The sequence below is a fragment of the Nerophis lumbriciformis genome, linkage group LG14 (genome assembly GCF_033978685.3).
Source record: "Nerophis lumbriciformis linkage group LG14, RoL_Nlum_v2.1, whole genome shotgun sequence".
NCBI classification, from domain to species: Eukaryota; Metazoa; Chordata; class Actinopteri; order Syngnathiformes; family Syngnathidae; genus Nerophis; species Nerophis lumbriciformis.
Window position 1 is genome coordinate 46001746 of NC_084561.2, and position 22021 is coordinate 46023766.

The following is a 22021-nucleotide window of genomic DNA, read 5'->3' on the forward strand; positions in this document are numbered from 1 at the left end:
TTAATTGGGAAATTAAACGTAAACATTGTTGGTTTTTTTAGATAATAAACGTAAACATTGTTTTAATTGGGATATTAAACGTAAACATTATTGTTTTAATTGTGATATTAAATGTAAACATTATTGGTTTAATTGATATAATAAACTTCAACATTATTGGTTTAAATGAGATATTAAAAGTAAACATTATAGGTTTAATTGAGATATTAAAAGTAAACATTATAGGTTTGATTGAGTTAATAAACTTAAACATTATTGGTTTGATTGGGATATTAAAAGTTTTTTTAAATATTAAACGTTTACATTGTTTTAATTGAGAGATTAAACGTAAACATAGTTTTTTTTTAGATATTAAATGTAAACATTGTTTTAATTGGGAAATTAAACGTAAACATTGTTGTTTTTTTTAGATAATAAACGTAAACATTGTTTTAATTGGGATATTATACGTAAACATTATTGTTTTAATTGTGATATTAAATGTAAACATTATTGGTTTAATTGATATAATAAACTTCAACATTATTGGTTTAAATGAGATATAAAAAGTAAACATTATAGGTTTAATTGAGATATTAAAAGTAAACATTATAGGTTTAATTGAGTTAATGAACTTAAACATTATTGGTTTAATTGGGATATTAAAAGTTTTTTTAAATATTAAACGTTAACATTGTTTTAATTGAGAGATTAAACGTAAACATTATAGTTTTTTTTTAGATGTTAAATGTAAACATTGTTTTAATTGGGAAATTAAACGTAAACATTGTTGGTTTTTTTAGATAATAAACGTAAACATTGTTTTGATTGGGATATTAAACGTAAACATTATTGTTTTAATTGGGATATTATACGTAAACATTATTGTTTTAATTGTGATATTAAATGTAAACATTATTGGTTTAATTTATATAATAAACTTCAACATTATTGGTTTAAATGAGATATTAAAAGTAAACATTATAGGTTTAATTGAGATATTAAAAGTAACCATTATTGGTTTAATTGAGTTAATAAACGTAAACATTATTGGTTTAATTGGGATATTAAAAGTTTTTTTTAAATATTAAACGTTTACATTGTTTTAATTGAGAGATTAAACGTAAACATAGTTTTTTTTTAGATATTAAATGTAAACATTGTTTTAATTGGGAAATTAAACGTAAACATTGTTGTTTTTTTTAGATAATAAACGTAAACATTGTTTTAATTGGGATATTAAATGTAAACATTATTGTTTTAATTGGGATATTATACGTAAACATTATTGTTTTAATTGTGATATTAAATGTAAACATTATTGGTTTAATTGAGATATTAAACGTAAACATTATTGTTTTAATTGAGGTATTAAACAAACATTATTGGTTTAATTGAGGTATTAAACAGACATTATTGGTTTAATTGATATATTAAACGTAAATATTATTGGTTTAATTGGGATATTAAACGTAAACATTATTGGTTTAATTGAGTTAACATAAACATTAATAGTTTAATTGGGATGTTAAGCGTGAACATTATTGTTTTGTTTTTTTAGATATTAAACGTAAACATAATTTTAATTGGGATATTAAAAGTAAACATTATAGGTTTAATTGAGTTAATGAACTTAAACATTATTGGTTTAATTGGGATATTAAAAGTTTTTTTAAATATTAAACGTTAACATTGTTTTAATTGAGAGATTAAACGTAAACATTATAGTTTTTTTTTTTAGATGTTAAATGTAAACATTGTTTTAATTGGGAAATTAAACGTAAACATTGTTTTTTGTTAGATAATAAACGTAAACATTGTTTTAATTGGGATATTAAACATAAACATTATTGTTTTAATTGGGATATTATACGTAAACATTGTTTTAATTGTGATATTAAATGTAAACATTATTGGTATAATTGAGATATTAAACGTAAACATTATTGTTTTAATTGAGGTATTAAACAGACATTATTGGTTTAATTGATATATTAAACGTAAATATTATTGGTTTAATTGGGATATTAAACGTAAACATTATTGGTTTAATTGAGTTAACATAAACATTAATAGTTTAATTGGGATGTTAAGCGTAAACATTATTGTTTTGTTTTTTTAGATATTAAACGTAAACATAATTTTAATTGGGATATTAAACGTAAACATTATTGTTTTAATTGAGATATTAAACGTAAACATTATTTGTGTTGCTAGTTTCAATATTGCAACTTTTTCTGGTTACATTTCACCTGTTGGCTCTTTTATTGCACTGTTTGTTAAAAAAACAACAACAATAATGGTATTTTTTAAAATGGGCCCGTAAAAACTGGGCCCCCGGGCCGCACTTTGGACACCTGTGGTGTGGCCGTTAATGCTGTAAGGTGAGGAGGCACACCAAGCAGCAGATACTCGCACATCCTGGTCTTAGTGAGCGTGGGACACGTGGTAGAGCGCCACAGAGCGATATGGATGTTGGATCCTGCAGAGTGGTCTGTGGTCACGGCCCTAAGGGCATAGATGCATTACCAAGAGAGGCCAGCTAATAGGCCGCCGTGTGTTGTGGGGACGCAAGGGCCCCTTTCATACAAACACCAGCCTTTTTCTTCCTTATCCATCCCAACACACACTCATGGTGTCAGGGTGTAGTGCCAGTGCCAGTGCCACTGCTGGTACCAACATATTGGTATAGGGACAACCCTAGTAGGCTGAAATGTTAACATTTCTACTGACACACATGACAGCACATGATATAAATGTTCTTGTTACTAAAGTCATCATTGAAGACACGTCACTTTTTACACTCAGAACGTTTCCATGCCATAAATGAGTCTGATTTCTCAATGAATTCAGTTTCTTCTTCATGTGAAGTTCTAGTTTTTATGATCTATGATCTGAGGGTCATACGCAGTGTACACTTACACTCTTCAAGTACGTACTACAAGCCCATTGTGGATGAATCTATGAGCTTTGACCAGTGACTTGATTAAAAGGAAATGAGTCCTAAGTGTGGCCCTTGGGGGCCATTGGTTTTTTGTACGCACTCGGCACATTCTAAAAATACTAGTACACAAAAAACAACAAAAAAGTGGAATAGAAGAGTAAACAGGTGTAATGAAACATGAACAAGTTGCAATATTGACACTAATAACACAAAGCTGCCATGCATGAAACTGTCCTTGCTAAAAAATAATAATCATTCAAATGAATGTTGTTATGAATTATTGACATATTTAAGGCTCCACTCACTTCACATATAATATTACACTTTGAAATATTTTTAGGTGAAAATATTTAATATTTAGTGTGTTTTTCATATAAATTAAACAAGGTTTTCTTTGACAAAAAGCGTATAAAACATAAAAATAAATCAAAAATAATAAAAACATATATTTACGGACAGATCTGAAGCTGATTTAGAGATGTAATATATTTTAAAAAACATATGATCTTATTTTTACCACTTTTATGAGTGGGGCCCTTTTGGATACCTAATAACAATTTTTTTTAAACTGTTATTGCTCTAAAAATAATAATAATAAAAATCAATGTTGTTATGAATTATTGACAGATTTAAGGCTCCAATTACTTCACATCTAATATTACATTTTTTTAAATATTTTTGGGTGATTTTTAGGTGAAAATATTTAATATTTTGTGTTTTTCATATAAAAAAAACAAGGGTTTCTTTGACAAAAAGGGTATAAAACATAAAAATAAATCAAAAATAATAAAAACATATATTTACGGACAGATCTGAAGCTGATTTAGAGATTTTATATATTTTAATAATACATATTAGCTTATTTTTACCACTTTTATAAGTGGGGCCCTTTTGGATACCTAATAACTATTTTTTTTTAAACTTATTGCTCTAAAAATAATAATAATTGAAATCAATGTTGTTATGAATTATTGACAGATTTAAGGCTCCAATTACTTCACATCTAATATTACATTTTTTTATATTTTTGGGTGATTTTTAGGTGAGAATATTTCATAATTTGTGTTTTTCATATAAATAAAACAAGGGTTTCTTTGACAAAAAGGGTATAAAACATAAAAATAAATCAAGAATAATAAAAACATATATTTACGGACAGATCTCAAGCTGATTTAGAGATTTTATATATTTTAATAATACATATTAGCTTATTTTTACCACTTTTATGAGTGGGGCCCTTTTGGATACCTAATAACTATTTTTTTTAAACTGTTAATGCTCTAAAAATAATAATAATTAAAAATCATTGTTATTAATTATTGACAGATTTAAGGCTCCAATTACTTCACATCTAATATTACATTTTTTAAATATTGTTGGGGGATTTTTAGGTGAGAATATTTCATAATTTGTGTTTTTCATATAAATAAAACAAAAGTTTCTTTGACAAAAAGGGTATAAAACATAAAATAATAATAATAATAAAAACGTTTGATTTACGTATGGATTTGAAATTGATCTAGAGATTTAATATATTTTAATAATATCTAATTTTTAGCACTTTTATGAGTGGGGCACTTTTGGATACCCAATAACTATTTTTTTAAACTGTTATTGCTCTAAAAATAATACATTAAAATGAATGTTGTTATGAATTATTGACATATTTAAGGCTCCAATTACTTCACATCTAATAATACACTTTGAAATATTTGTGGGTGATTTTTAGGTGAGAATATTTCATATTTTGTGTTTTTCATATAAATCAAACAATGTTTTCTTTGACAAAAAGGGTAAAAACATTTTTAAAAAAATACAAAATAAAAATGTATAATTTACAGATAGATGTGAAGCTGATATTTTAATAATGCATATCATATTTTTAACACTTTTATAAGTGGGGCTCTTTTGGATACCTAATAACTATTTTTTTTAACTGTTATTGCTCTAAAAAATAATAATAACTAAAAATCAATGTTGTTATTAATTATTGACATATTAAAGGCTCCAATTACTTCACATCTAATATTACATTTTTTTATATTTTTGGGCGATTTTTAGGTGAGAATATTTCATATTTTGTGTTTTTCATATAAATCAAACAATGTTTTCTTTGACAAACAGGGTAAAAACATTTTTTTTAAAATACAAAATAAAAATGTATAATTTACAGATAGATGTGAAGCTGATATTTTAATAATACATATCTTATTTTTAACACTTTTATAAGTGGGGCTCTTTTGGATACCTAATAACTATTTTTTTTAACTGTTATTGCTCTAAAAATAATAATAACTAAAAATCAATGTTGTTATTAATTATTGACAGATTTAAGGCTCCAATTACATCACATCTAATATTACATTTTTTAAATATTGTTGGGGGATTTTTAGGTGAGAATATTTCATAATTTGTGTTTTTCATATAAATAAAACAAGGGTTTCTTTGACAAAAAGGGTATAAAACATAAAATAATAATAATAATAAAAACGTATAATTTACGTATAGATTTGAAATTGATCTAGAGATTTAATATATTTTAATAATATCTAATTTTTAGCACTTTTATGAGTGGGGCACTTTTGGATACCCAATAACTATTTTTTTAAACTGTTATTGCTCTAAAAATAATAAATTAAAATGAATGTTGTTATGAATTATTGACATATTTAAGGCTCCAATTACTTCACATCTAATAATACACTTTGAAATATTTGTGGGTGATTTTTAGGTGACAATATTTCATATTTTGTGTTTTTCATATAAATTAAACAAGGTTTTCATAGAAATAAAACAAGGTTTTCTTTGACAAAAAGGGTAAAAACATTTAAAAAATACAAAATAAAAATGTATAATTTACAGATAGATGTGAAGCTGATATTTTAATAATACATATTATCTTATTTTTAACACTTTTATGAGTGGGGCACTTTTGGATACCCAATAACTATTTTTTTAAACTGTTACTGCTCTAAAAATAATAAATTAAAATGAATGTTGTTATGAATTATTGACATATTTAAGGCTCCACACACTTCACATCTAATATTACACTTTCAAATATTTTTAGGTGAAAATATTTAATATTTAGTGTGTTTTTCATATAAAGTAAACAAGGTTTTCTTTGACAAAAAGTGTATAAAACATAAAAATGAATCAAAAATAATAAAAACATATATTTACTGACAGATCTGAAGCTGATTTAGAGATTGTATATATTTTAATAATACATATTAGCTTATTTTTACCACTTTTATAAGTGGGGCCCTTTTGGATACCTAATAACTATTTTTTTTAAACTGTTAATGCTCTAAAAATAATAATAATTAAAAATCATTGTTATTAATTATTGACAGATTTAAGGCTCCAATTACTTCACATCTAATATTACATTTTTTAATATTTTTGGGTGATTTTTAGGTGAGAATATTTCATAATTTGTGTTTTTCATATAAATAAAACAAGGGTTTCTTTGACAAAAAGGGTATAAAACATAAAATAATAAGAATAATAAGAATACAAATGTGTAAATTTGGATTTGAAATTGATCTAGAGATTTAATGTATTTTAATAATACATATCTAATTTTTAACACTTTTATGAGTGGGGCACTTTTGGATACCCAATAACTATTTTTTTAGACTGTTATTGCTCTAAAAATAATAAATTCAAATCAATGTTGTTATGAATTATTGACATATTTAAGGCTCCAATTACTTCACATCTAATAATACACTTTGAAATATTTGTGGGTGATTTTTAGGTGAGAATATTTCATATTTTATGTTTTTCCTATAAATTAAACAAGGTTTTCATAGAAATAAAACAAGGTTTTCTTTGACAAAAAGGGTAAAAACATTTAAAAAATACAAAATAAAAATGTATAATTTACAGATACTCCAATGGGCTCACCACCCATAGCAGGGGCCATAGAGGTCGGGTGCAATGTGAGCTGGGCGGCACTTGGCGGTCCGATCCTCGGCTACAGAAGCTAGCTCTTGGGACGTGGAACGTCACCTCGCTGGGGGGGAAGGAGCCTGAGCTAGTGCGAGAGGTAGAGAAGTTCCGGTTGGATATAGTCGGACTCACTTCGACGCACAGCAAGGGCTCCGGAACCAGTTCTCTCGAGAGGGGCTGGACTCTCTTCCACTCTGGCGTTGCCAGCAGTGAGAGGCGACGGGCTGGGGTGGCAATTCTTGTTGCCCCCCGGCTCAGAGCCTGCATGTTGGAGTTCAACCCGGTGGACGAGAGGGTAGCTTCCCTCCGCCTTCGGGTGGGGGGACGGGTCCTGACTGTTGTTTGCGCTTACGCGCCAAACAGCAGCTCAGAGTACCCACCCTTTTTGGATTCACTCGAGGGAGTACTTGAGGGTGCTCCCCCGGGTGATTCCCTCGTTCTACTGGGGGACTTCAACGCTCATGTTGGCAGCGACAGTGAAACCTGGAGAGGCGTGATTGGGAAGAATGGCCGCCCGGATCTGAACCCGAGCGGTGTTTTGTTATTGGACTTTTGTGCCCGTCACGGATTGTCCATAACGAACACCATGTTCAAACATAAGGGTGTCCATATGTGCACTTGGCACCAGGACACCCTAGGCCGCAGTTCTATGATCGACTTTGTAGTTGTGTCATCGGATTTGCGGCCTCATGTTTGGACACTCGGGTGAAGAGAGGGGCGGAGCTTTCTACCGATCACCACCTGGTGGTGAGTTGGCTGCGATGGTGGGGGAGGATGCCGGACAGACCTGGCAGGCCCAAACGCATTGTGAGGGTTTGCTGGGAACGTCTGGCAGAGTCTCCTGTCAGAGAGAGTTTCAATTCCCACCTCCGGAAGAACTTTGAACATGTCACGAGGGAGGTGCTGGACATTGAGTCCGAGTGGACCATGTTCCGCACCTCTATTGTCGAGGCGGCTGATTGGAGCTGTGGCCGCAAGGTAGTTGGTGCCTGTCGTGGCGGTAATCCTAGAACCCGTTAGTGGACACCGGCGGTGAGGGATGCCGTCAAGCTGAAGAAGGAGTCCTATCGGGTTCTTTTGGCTCATGGGACTCCTGAGGCAGCGGACAGGTACCGACAGGCCAAGCGGTGTGCGGCTTCAGCGGTCGCGGAGGCAAAAACTCGGACATGGGAGGAGTTCGGGGAAGCCATGGAAAACGACTTCCGGACGGCTTCGAAGCGATTCTGGACCACCATCTGCCGCCTCAGGAAGGGGAAGCAGTGCACTACCAACACCGTGTATGGTGAGGATGGTGTTCTGCTGACCTCGACTGCGGAAGTTGTGGATCGGTGGAGGGAATACTTCGAAGACCTCCTCAATCCCACCAACACGTCTTCCTATGAGGAAGCAGTGCCTGGGGAATCTGTGGTGGGCTCTCCTATTTCTGGGGCTGAGGTTGCTGAGGTAGTTAAAAAGCTCCTCGGTGGCAAGGCCCCGGGGGTGGATGAGATCCGCCCGGAGTTCCTTAAGGCTCTGGATGCTGTGGGGCTGTCTTGGTTGACAAGACTCTGCAGCATTGCGTGGACATCGGGGGCAGTACCTTTGGATTGGCAGACCGGGGTGGTGGTTCCTCTCTTTAAGAAGGGGAACCGGAGGGTGTATTCTAACTATCGTGGGATCACACTCCTCAGCCTTCCCGGTAAGGTCTATTCAGGTGTACTGGAGAGGAGGCTACGCCGGATAGTCCAACCTCGGATTCAGGAGGAACAGTGTGGTTTTCGTCCTGGTCGTGGAACTGTGGACCAGCTCTATACTCTGGGCAGGGTCCTTGAGGGTGCATGGGAGTTTGCCCAACCAGTCTACATGTGCTTTGTGGACTTGGAGAAGGCATTCGACCGTGTCCCTCGGGAAGTCCTGTGGGGAGTGCTCAGAGAGTATGGGGTTTTGGACTGTCTGATTGTGGCGGTCCGCTCCCTGTATGATCAGTGTCAGAGCTTGGTTCGCATTGCCGGCAGTAAGTCGGACACGTTTCCAGTGAGGGTTGGACTCCGCCAAGGCTGCCCTTTGTCACCCATTCTGTTCATAACTTTTATGGACAGAATTTCTAGGCGCAGTCAAGGCGTTGAGGGGATTCGGTTTGGTGGCTGCAGGATTAGGTCTCTGCTTTTTGCAGATGATGTGGTCCTGATGGCTTCATCTAGCCAGGATCTTCAGCTCTCACTGGATCGGTTCGCAGCTGAGTGTGAAGCGACTGGGATGAGAATCAGCACCTCCAAGTCCGAGTCCATGGTTCTCGCCCGGAAAAGGGTGGAGTGCCATCTCCGGGTTGGGGAGGAGATCTTGCTCCAAGTGGAGGAGTTAAAGTACCTCGGAGTCTTGTTCACGAGTGAGGGAAGAGTGGATGGTGAGATCGACAGGCGGATCGGTGCGGCGTCTTCAGTAATGCGGACGCTGTATCGATCCATTGTGGTGAAGAAGGAGCTGAGCCAGAAGGCAAAGCTCTCGATTTACCGGTCGATCTACGTTCCCATCCTCACCTATGGTCATGAGCTTTGGGTTATGACCGAAAGGACAAGATCACGGGTACAAGCGGCCCAAATGAGTTTCCTCCGCCGGGTGGCGGGGCTCTCCCTTAGAGATAGGGTGAGAAGCTCTGTCATCCGGGAGGAGCTCAAAGTAAAGCCGCTGCTCCTCCACATGGAGAGGAGCCAGATGAGGTGGTTCGGGCATCTGGTCAGGATGCCACCCGAACGCCTCCCTAGGGAGGTGTTTAGGGCACGTCCGACCGGTAGGAGGCCGCGGGGAAGACCCAGGACACGTTGGGAAGACTATGTCTCCCGGCTGGCCTGGGAACGCCTCGGGGTCCCACGGGAAGAGCTGGACCAAGTGGCTGGGGAGAGGGAAGTCTGGGCTTCCCTGCTTAGGCTGCTGCCCCCGCGACCCGACCTCGGATAAGCGGAAGAAGATGGATGGATGGAATTTACAGATAGATGTGAAGCTGATATTTTAATAATACATATTATCTTATTTTTACCACTTTTATGAGTGGGGCTCTTTTGGATACCTAATAACTATTTTTTTTGAACTGTTGTTGCTCTAAAAATAATAATAATTAAAAATCAATCTTATTAATTATTAACATATTTAAGGCTCCAATAACTTCACATCTAATATTACATTTCTTAATATTTTTGGGTGCTTTTTAGGTGAGAATATTTCATATTTTGTGTTTTTCATATAAATATGGTGTTGTTTTGTGTGTTTGTGTTGTTGCTGACCGCCATGGTGTTGTTTTGTGTGTTTGTGTTGTTGCTGACCTTCATGGTGTTGTGCGACAGAGCCAGCTCTTCATGCACCTGACCAACTACTCGGTGAACAAACACAACCACAACTTTGAGCGAGACGGGACGGTGGACAAAGGCAGCAAGAGATCAGTCAGCTGGTTCACTGAGTTCCTGCACTCCTGTGACTACGACGTGTCCAAGTTCTGGGGGGACATCTCTGTACGTACTCACACACACACACACACACACACACACACACACACACACACACACACACACACACACACACACACACACACAGCACATGCACCGCAAACACTACGACACACAGCAGATGTTGTTATTATTATTAATATTGTTTTAGTGTTTTAGTTATCTTGTAAAACTTACAAACATTGCGATTGTTTACTTGTGTGTGATATCATGTGCGATACAAGCAGTCCTGCAGCGTGTTTACTTGTGTGTGATATCATGTGCGATACAAGCAGTCCTGCAGAGTGTTTCTCGTGTGTGATATCATGTGCGATACAAGCAGTCCTGCAGAGCGTTTACTTGTGTGTGATATCATGTGTGATACAAGCAGTTCTGTAGCGTGTTACTTGTGTGTGATATCATGTGCGATACAAGCAGTCCTGCAGCGTGTTTACTTGTGTGTGATATCATGTGCGATACAAGCAGTCCTGCAGAGTGTTTACTTGTGTGTGATATCATGTGCAATACAAGCAGTTCGGCAGAGTGTTTACTTGTGTGTGATATCATGTGCGAAACAAGCAGTTCTGCAGAGTGTTTACTCGTGTGTGATATCATGTGCGATACAAGCAGTCCGGCAATGTGTTTACTTGTGTGTGATATCATGTGTGATACAAGCAGTCCTGCAGAGTGTTTACTTGTGTGTGATATCATGTGCGATACAAGCAGTCCTGCAGCGTTTTTACTTGTGTGTGATATCATGTGCGATACAAGCAATCCTGCAGTGTTTACTTATGTGTGATGTCATGTGCCATACAAGCAATCCTGCAGTGTTTACTTGTGTGTGATATCTTGTGCGATACAAGCAGTCCTGGAGAATGTTTACTTGTGTGTGATATCATGTGCAATACAAGCAGTTCGGCAGAGTGTTTACTTGTGTGTGATATCATGTGCGAAACAAGCAGTTCTGCAGAGTGTTTACTCGTGTGTGATATCATGTGCTATACGAGCAGTCCGGCAATGTGTTTACTTTTGTGTGATATCATATGCGATACGAGCAGTCCAGCAATGTGTTTACTTGTTTGTGATATCAAGTGTGATACAAGCAGTCCTGCAGAGTGTTTACTTGTGTGTGATATCATGTGTGATACAAGCAGTTCTGCAGAGTGTTTACTCGTGTGTGATATCATGTGCGATACAACCAATCCTGCAGTGTTTACTTATGTGTGATATCATGTGCGATACAAGCAGTCCTGCAGCGTGTTTACTTGTGTGTGATATCATGTGTGATACAAGCAGTCCTGCAGAGTGTTTACTTGTGTGTGATATCATATGCGATACAAGCAGTCCTGCAGCGTGTTTACTCGTGTGTGATATCATGTGCGATACAAACAGTCCTGCAGAGTGTTTACTTGTGTATGACATCATTTGCGATACAAGCAGTCTTGCAGATTGTTTACTTGTGTGTGATATCATGTGCGATACGAGCAGTCTGGCAATGTGTTTACTTGTGTGTGATGTCATGTGTGATACAAGCAGTCCTGCAGTTTTTTTTACTCGTGTGTGATATCATGTGCGATACGAGCAGTCCGACAATGTGTTTACTTGTGTATGATATCATTTGCGATACAAGCAGTCCTGTAGAGTGTTTACTTGTGTGTGATATCATGTGCGAAACAAGCAGTCCTGCAGTGTTTACTCGTGTGTGATATCATGTGCGATACGAGCAGCCCGGCAATGTGTTTACTTTTGTGTGATATCATATGCGATACGAGAGGGCCAGCAATGTGTTTACTTGTTTGTGATATCAAGTGCGATTTTATTAGTTTTTCTAAGCTAATTTCGCAAGTGTATGCATGCTAACATTAGCCGGCTAGCATTATTTATTTTATTTTATTTTAGGTACACACCTCAGAGTAATATATGTTGGCACTTGTTACAAGTAGCATTTTAGCATTAGCATGCTAGATTTGTAACAGGTATATACACCGCAGTGTCGTATATTTTGGTATTTCACCAATGCTAACTAAGCATGCTATTGTTAGCATGCTAGCTTTTTTTTTTTTAACAGCTAATATTTGTGACTTGATGCTAGGCTACAGGCTACAAGGAGCTAGCAGCTACACAGCAGCTAAGCACACAAGCTAGACATAGTTAATAATCATGGACATATACACAAGTATCTAATCATTATATCTGCATGTCGCTTACACAGATCCAAGGAGCCAGTAACAAATGTGTCCGCACCATTCAACATGAGCTTAACTTCATGGATTATTGTTTTGCCACTCCACATGAATTTAAAGACAGCATAGAGAACAATAGTAGCTATGAAAAATACTCATCTCTTTTCACTTGACGTTCCACACTATGAATAAATACAAGTATGTGCGATTCTTATGGGATCGGTTTCAGTATCGGCCAACACTCGAGACTCCAGTATCATATTGGAATGAATAAGAGGCTGAAATGTAAAAAAAAAAAAAAAGTGACAGTCCAAGGCCACTAGATGGCGTCCTCCTCCTCATGTTTGCTGCAAAGCTGTTCTGCACATTCAACATCTGGCTGAGTTTGGTGCGTGTGTGCCTCGTCTTTGTCCAGGAGCTGGTGGTGAAGACGCTGATCGTGGCCGAGCCTCACGTCCTCCACGCCTACCGCATGTGCCGCCCCGGACAGCCACCAGGGAGCGACAGCGTCTGCTTCGAGGTCCTCGGCTTCGACATCATCCTGGACCGCAAGCTCAAACCTTGGCTCCTCGAGGTACCTTCCTCTAAATGTGTGTGTGTGTGTGTGTGTGTGTGTGTGTGTGTGTGTGTGTGTGTGTGTGTGTGCGTGCTTGTATTTCACGAAGAAGGAAAAGTATCTTCCATATGAGGAGGTGTGAACAAGTGATGACATAAATCAATAACATTGCATCTAATAGAGAGTCCGTGAACATTGCTCCAAAGTCAGGATTTTTTGGTTGATTGAATGTGCATACAAAAGTCAACATTGACAGGTGCAAAGGCAGCAATATACAGGTAAAAGCCAGTAAATTTGAATATTTTGAAAAACTTGATTTATTTCAGTAATTGCATTCAAAAGGTGTAACTTGTACATTATATTTATTCATTGCACACAGACTGATGCATTCAAATGTTTATTTCATTTAATTTTGATGATTTGAAGTGGCAACAAATGAAAATCCAAAATTAGAATATTACTTAAGGCTAATACAAAAAAGGGATTTTTAGAAATGTTGGCCAACTGAAAAGTATGAAAATGAAAAATATGAGCATGTACAATACTCAATACTTGGTCGGAGCTCCTTTTGCCTCAATTACTGCGTTAATGCGGCGTGGCATGGAGTCGATGAGTTTCTGGCACTGCTCAGGTGTTATGAGAGCCCAGGTTGCTCTGATAGTGGCCTTCAACTCTTCTGTGTTTTTGGGTCTGGCATTCTGCATCTTCCTTTTCACAATACCCCACAGATTTTCTATGGGGCTAAGGTCAGGGGAGTTGGCGGGCCAATTTAGAACAGAAATACCATGGTCCGTAAACCAGGCACGGGTAGATTTTGCGCTGTGTGCAGGCGCCAAGTCCTGTTGGAACTTGAAATCTCCATCTCCATAGAGCAGGTCAGCAGCAGGAAGCATGAAGTGCTCTAAAACTTGCTGGTAGACGGCTGCGTTGACCCTGGATCTCAGGAAACAGAGTGGACCGACACCAGCAGATGACATGGCACCCCAAACCATCACCCAACCATGCAAATGTTGCATTTCCTTTGGAAATCGAGGTCCCAGAGTCTGGAGGAAGACAGGAGAGGCACAGGATCCACGTTGCCTGAAGTCTAGTGTAAAGTTTCCACCATCAGTGATGGTTTGGGGTGCCATGTCATCTGCTGGTGTCGGTCCACTCTGTTTCCTGAGATCCAGGGTCAACGCAGCCGTCTACCAGCAAGTTTTAGAGCACTTCATGCTTCCTGCTGCTGACCTGCTCTATGGAGATGGAGATTTCAAGTTCCAACAGGACTTGGCGCCTGCACACAGCGCAAAATCTACCCGTGCATGGTTTACGGACCATGGTATTTCTGTTCTAAATTGGCCCGCCAACTCCCCTGACCTTAGCCCCATAGAAAATCTGTGGGGTATTGTGAAAAGGAAGATGCAGAATGCCAGACCCAAAAACGCAGAAGAGTTGAAGGCCACTATCAGAGCAACCTGGGCTCTCATAACACCTGAGCAGTGCCAGAAACTCATCGACTCCATGCCACGCCGCATTAACGCAGTAATTGAGGCAAAAGGAGCTCCAACCAAGTATTGAGTATTGTACATGCTCATATTTTTCATTTTCATACTTTTCAGTTGGCCAACATTTGTAAAAATCCCTTTTTTGTATTAGCCTTAAGTAATATTCTAATTTTGTGACACACGGAATTTTGGGTTTTCATTTGTTGCCACTTCAAATCATCAAAATTAAATGAAATAAACATTTGAATGCATCAGTCTGTGTGCAATGAATAAATATAATGTACAAGTTACACCTTTTGAATGCAATTACTGAAATAAATCAAGTTTTTCCAAATATTCTAATTTACTGGCTTTTACCTGTACATAATATATATCCATCCATCCATTTTCTACCGCTTTCAGGGTCGTGGGGGGTGCTGGAGCCTATGTTATATTTATTTATATATATATATATATATATATATATATATATATATATATATATATAAATATATTTGCCGAATAGAATAGGATAGAATTAAGGATCGTTTCCCGACCTGACGGATTAGTGCTGTAATTTGACAAAGGGTTTACAAGAGCGGTGGTGCTCCATTTGACTGCTGTTACATTGCGACAGTGTGTGTGTGTGTGTGTGTGTGTGTGTGTGTGTGTGTGTGTGTGTGTGTGTGTGTGTGTGTGTGTGTGTGTGTGTGTGTGTGTGTGTGTGCGTGTGTGTGTGACATGCTACACGGCCATGAATGCAGTTGTTTCCCTCCAGCAGTAATGATCCGCCCTGTGCGACTAGCAGCTCTCTATAATGTTCATCAATTAACATCCCTCACACAGACACACACACACACACACACACACACACACACACACACACACACACACACACACACACACACACACACACACACACACACACACACACACACACGCGCGCACACACACACGGTGTCTACTTCCTCTTTCATGCAACATTGACAGCAGCAGCCAAATGATTAGTCAGGGGACGAGTGTGGTGCTCCGGCTGTCAGCTCTGAAAATAACTTCATTGCTTGTGTCGCCTGTCGCTGCACTTTGTTTTTCAACACGCTGGAGGACGGCCTCCCTGCAACCTGTGCCAGACAGCAAGGCCCTGAGCTTCAATTTCATACACAAAGACATGACTTTGCTACAGTTTAAGGTTAATTACCCTAAATTACCAGACTATAAGCCGCTACTTTTGTTCCCCCTACGCTTTGAGTCCCGCGGCTTATAAAACGCTGCGACTAAATTATGGATTTTTCTTCGCTGTCGGCCATAATGTAAATAATGTTTTAAAAAAAACATGCATATACACTGAACAGGTGTGTTAATGTTTGTGCTATGGTGCCATCTTTTGGTCAGCTTTTCTCAGTGCAGGTGCTGAGATTTCAACCGGAAGTACAATTGACAATCCGTCTTCTAGCCGCCCATAGCGTTTCTACTCGTAGGGATCGACCAGGCCGATATTTGGCATTATAGCAGCAGCCTGCCACCGTAGCCCCCCCCCTCCCCTCCTGTTGTGTAACATGTTTATGTGTGCTTACGTATGTCAAGTTTCTTTTGTTGGCCTCGGTCTGGACCGCTCCTCCCCAAGAGCCCAGTCTGAGATGGACTTTTTTTTTTTTTTTTTACTCATCTTCCCCTTCCCCCACATTTCTCCACCTTTTAAGGGCCGCCGTAATTGTCAGCCTCGTCAGCCTTCCTGTCTTTTCTCCCTGTTAGAATGCTTCTTTAATCTTGAACAGAATTCTGCTGAAAACCCGAATTTCCCCCCGGGGATTTACAAAGTATCTTTCTACCTTCTGTTTTGTTTGATCAGCCGTTTTACTGCCCTGTTACAGACACCTTTTTGGAAACAATGAAGGTATGTAAATAAACATTTACAGGATACTTCTGTGTAAATAACTCATTTCACATCGTATATATCTGCGGCTTATAGTTTGATGAATTTTTATTTATTTTTCTCAAATTGTGTGTGTGCGGCTTATAGACCGGTGCACTTTGTAGTCTGGAAAATACGGTAATCTTCCACAAAATGGGAAAAAAAAATATTTTGTAGACTAACTGATACTACATTGTTTCATTTGGAAATAATGAAGGTATGTAAAAAAACATTTACAGAATATTTCTGTGTAAATAACTCATTTTACAATGTATATATCTGCCACTTATAGTCCGGTGTGTCTAGTATATGGAATTTTTTTTTTTTTCTCTCAGATTTAGCAGTTTCTGTATATAGACCGGTGCGCTTTGTAGTCTGGAAATTACGTTAATCTTCCACCAAATTGGAAAACATGTTATTTTGTAGACTAACAGATACTACATTGTTTCATTTGGAAAACAATGAAGGTATGTACATAAACATTTACAGAATATTTCTGTGTAAAAAAGTCATTTCACATCATATATATTTGCGGCTTGTAGTCCGGTGCGGCTAATATATGAAATTTGTATTTATTTTTCTTAAATTTTGTGTGTGTGGCTTATAGTCTGGAAAATGCGGTAATCTTCTACCAAATCAATCTTCCGGTGCGTCAAATATATGGATTTAAAAAATTTTTTTCTTAGATTTAGTAGTTGCGGCTTATAGACCGGCGCGCTTTGTAGTCTGGAAAATACGGTAATCTTCCACCAAATTGGAAAACATGTTATTTTGTAGACTAACAGATACTACATTGTTTCTTTTGGAAAACAATTAAGGTATGTTAATAAACATTTACAGAATATTTCTGTGTAAATAACTCATTTCACAACGTATATATCTGCGGCTTGTAGTCCGGTGCGGCTAATATATGAAATTTGTATTTATTTTTCTTAAATTTTGTGTGTGTGGCTTATAGTCTGGAAAATGCGGTAATCTTCTACCAAATCAATCTTCCGGTGCGTCAAATATATGGATTTTTACATTTTTTTCCTCAGATTTAGTAGTTGCGGCTTATAGACCGGCGCGCTTTGTAGTCTCGAAAATACGTTAATCTTCCACCAAATGGAAAACATGTTATTTTGTAGACTAACAGATACTACATTGTTTCATTTGGAAAACAATTAAGGTATGTAAATAAACATTTCCAGAATATTTCTGTGTAAATAACTCATTTCACAATGTATATATCTGCCACTTATAGTCCGGTGTGTCTAATATATGGAATTTTTGTTCATTTTTCTCAGATTTAGCAGTTTCTGTATATGTACCGGTGCGCTTTGTAGTCTGGAAAATACGTTAATCTTCCACCAAATTGGAAAACATGTTATTTTGTAGACTAACAGATACTACATTGTTTCATTTGGAAAACAATTAAGGTATGTTAATAAACATTTACAGAATATTTCTGTGTAAATAACTCATTTTACAATGTATATATCTGCCACTTATAGTCCGGTGCGTCTAGTATATGGAATTTTTGTTTATTTTTCTCAGATTTAGCCGTTTCTGTTTATAGACCGGTGCGCTTTGTAGTCTGGAAAATACGTTAATCTTCCACCAAATTGGAAAACATGTTATTTTGTAGACTAACAGATACTACATTGTTTCATTTGGAAACAATTAAGGTATGTAAATAAACATTTCCAGAATATTTCTGTGTAAAAAAGTCATTTCACATCGTATATATCTGCGGCTTGTAGTCCGGTGCGGCTAATATATGGAATTTGTATTTATTTTTCTGAAATTTTGTGTGTGTGGCTTATAGTCTGGAAAATGCGGTAATCTTCCACCAAATCAATCTTCTGGTGCGTCTAATATATGGATTTTTTTTTTTTAATTCTCAGATGTAGTAGTTGCGGCTTATAGACCGGCGCGCTTTGTAGTCTCGAAAATACGGTAGTCTTCCACCAAATTGGAAAACATGTTATTTTGTAGACTAACAGATATTACATTGTTTCATTTGGAAACAATGAAGGTATGTAAATAAACATTTACAGAATATTTCTGTGTAAATAACTCATTTCACAACGTATATATCTGCGGCTTGTAGTCCGGTGCAGCTAATATATGAAATTTGTATTTATTTTTCTTAAATTTTGTGTGTGTGGCTTATAGTCTGGAAAATGCGGTAATCTTCCACCAAATCAATCTTCCGGTGCGTCAAATATATAGATTTTTAAAAAAAAATTCTCAGATTTAGTAGTTGCGGCTTATAGACCGGCGCGCTTTGTAGTCTCGAAAATACGGTAATCTTCCACCAAATTAGAAAACATGTTATTTTGTAGACTAACAGATACTACATTGTTTCATTTGGAAAACAATTAAGGTATGTTAATAAACATTTACAGAATATTTCTGTGTAAATAACTCATTTTACAATGTATATATCTGCCACTTACAGTCCGGTGCGTCTAATATATAGAATTTTTTTTTATTTTTCTCAGATTTAGCAGTTTCTGTATATAGACCGGTGCGCTTTGTAGTCTGGAAAATACGGTAATCTTCCACCAAATGGGAAAACATGTTATTTTGTAGACTAACAGATACTACGTTGTTTCATTTGGAAACAATGAAGGTATGTAAATAAACATTTACAGAATATTTCTGTGTAAATAAGTCATTTCACAACGTATATATCTGCGGCTTGTAGTCCGATGCGGCTAATATATGGAATTTGTATTTATTTTTCTGAAATTTTGTGTGTGTGGCTTATAGTCTGGAAAATGCGGTAATCTTCCACCAAATCAATCTTCTGGTGCATCTAATATATGGATTAAAAAAGAAAAAATCTCAGATTTAGTAGTTGCGGTTTATAGACCGGTGCGCTTTGTAGTCTGGAAAATACGGTAATCTTCCACCAAATTGGAAAACATGTTATTTTGTAGACTAACAGATACTACATTGTTTCATTTGGAAAACAATTAAGGTATGTTAATAAACATTTACAGAATATTTCTGTGTAAATAACTCATTTTACAATGTATATATCTGCCACTTATAGTCCGGTGCGTCTAATATATGGAATTTCTGTTCATTTTTCTCAGATTTAGCAGTTTCTGTATATAGACCGGTGCGCTTTGTAGTCTGGAAAATACGTTAATCTTCCACCAAATTGGAAAACATGTTATTTTGTAGACTAACAGATACTACATTGTTTCATTTGGAAACAATTAAGGTATGTAAATAAACATTTACAGAATATTTCTGTGTAAAAAAGTAATTTCACAACGTATATATCTGCGACTTGTAGTCCGGTGCGGCTAATATATGAAATTTGTATTTATTTTTCTTAAATTTTGTGTGTGTGGCTTATAGTCTGGAAAATGCGGTAATCTTCCACCAAATCAATCTTCCGGTGCGTCAAATATATGGATTTTTAAAAATTTTTCTCAGATTTAGTAGTTGCGGCTTATAGACCGGTGCGCTTTGTAGTCTGGAAAATACGGTAATCTTCCACCAAATTGGAAAACATGTTATTTTGTAGACTAACAGATACTACATTGTTTCTTTTGGAAAACAATTAAGGTATGTTAATAAACATTTACAGAATATTGATGTGTAAATAACTCATTTTACAATGTATATATCTGCCACTTATAGTCCGGTGCGTCTAATATATGGAATTTTTGTTCATTTTTCTCAGATTTAGCAGTTTCTGTATTTAGACCGGTGCGCTTTGTAGTCTGGAAAATACGTTAATCTTCCACCAAATGGGAAAACATGTTATTTTGTAGACTAACAGATACTACATTGTTTCATTTGGAAACAATTAAGGTATGTAAATAAACATTTTCAGAATATTTCTGTGTAAATAAGTCATTTTACAATGTATATATCTGCGGCTTGTAGTCCGGTGCGGCTAATATATGGAATTTTTGTTCATTTTTCTCAGATTTAGCAGTTTCTGTATATAGACCGGTGCGCTTTGTAGCCTGGAAATTACGTTAATCTTCCACCAAATGGGAAAACATGTTATTTTGTAGACTAACAGATATTACATTGTTTCATTTGGAAACAATTAAGGTATGTAAATAAACATTTCCAGAATATTTCTGTGTAAATAACTAATTTCACAACGTATATATCTGTGACTTTTAGTCCGGTTTGGCTAATATATGGAGTTTTTATTTATTTTTTTCTCAAATTTAGTGTGTGCACTTTATAGTCCATAAAATAAGATACATCTATTTCAAACCATGTCACTATTTTTACACTTCAAGTTCCTGTCCTGCCAAACGTTACAAGTCGCGTCTCGATTCCCGAAACCCAATCGGGTCCTCTTGGGTTTGTTTAGAACGGGCAGACGTGCCGGCTCAGCTTTCTCAGCGGGTGTCATTGTGAATTACCCTCGCCTACGCCCGCTTGCTACCTGACCCGGGCTGCTGCTGTTCCTCTCTTACGCCGTCAGTTGTCAGCGCGTGTTGTGGGACACGCACACTCGCTGGCAGGAAATGGAAGTCCAACATGTGCAAAGTCAAAGCCAGGTGTGTACCTGGAAGCTCCGTGCTATCAAATAGAAGAAGCTGTCAAATGAAATGAGTCCTTTCCTGGGCATTGCTGCCTTCTTATGCCAGGCTGCCGATTGAAAAGGAACACGTCTTCTTCTCACTTCCCCCACGCGGGCAAAAGTAGACTTCCAACCTTGAATCATTTGAGAAGAGGCTTGCTTTGTCAAGATGAAGATGCAAATATATGCAGTGAAATTACAGCCAAAACACCACAGACACGCAGAAATGTGTTCACTCAAATATGTTAACATTTTTTTCAATCATAGAAAATTGCTGTCATACTTGTGAATCGTTTGTTTACTTGCAGAAAATGGACTTGCAAATATTTTTTTAATTGAAGGAAATATTTCTTCATTTTACCTGCATTTTTTTTGGCTTGCAGACATTTTTTAATACCCGTGTATCGTTTTTTGAATTGAAGAAAATTATGCATGTGAATCATTTTTTTTAGTTGCAAGTATTTTTTTTTACTTGCAGAATTTTTTTTTTTTTTTTTTACCTGCGAATCATTCTTTCAATTGCAGAAATTTTTTTTACACTTGCAAATCTTTTTTTTTTTTTATAATGAAGAAAATTATTTGTTTAACTTACGAATCGTTGGGCGTTTTTAATTGAAGAAGATTGTTTTTATATTTGCGAATCGTCTTTTTTGCTTGCAGAAAGCTTTTGATACTTGTGAATTGTTTTTTGAATTGAATATTTTTTTAATTTTACTTGCAAATTTTTGTATTAATTACAGAAAATTGTTTTCATACTTGTGAATCGTTTGTTTACTGGCAGAAAATGGACTTGCAAATGTTTTTTTAATTGAAGGAAATATTTTTTTAATTGAAGGAAATATTTCTTTAATTGAAGGAAATATTTCTCCATTTTACCTGCAAATTTTTTTAGATGAATTTTTTCTTATATTTGCAGATTGTTTTTTTTTGGCTTGCAGACATGTTTTAATACCCGTGTATAATTTTGTTAATTGAAGAAAATTATACATGTGAATCATTCAATTTTTTTTTTTACTTGCA

General features: G+C 36.3%; 1 protein-coding gene across 2 annotated transcripts in view; it reads left to right on the top strand.

The window, feature by feature from the left end:
- Positions 1 to 22021, top strand: part of ttll7 (tubulin tyrosine ligase-like family, member 7) — a 271036-nt gene that overhangs the window by 108277 nt on the left and 140738 nt on the right. For both annotated transcript variants that reach the window (XM_061975468.1, XM_061975469.1), the window contains exons 8-9: positions 10198 to 10362; positions 12934 to 13092. In XM_061975468.1, coding sequence (XP_061831452.1) covers positions 10198 to 10362; positions 12934 to 13092 — 324 coding nt within the window. The remainder of the gene's footprint in view (positions 1 to 10197; positions 10363 to 12933; positions 13093 to 22021) is intronic.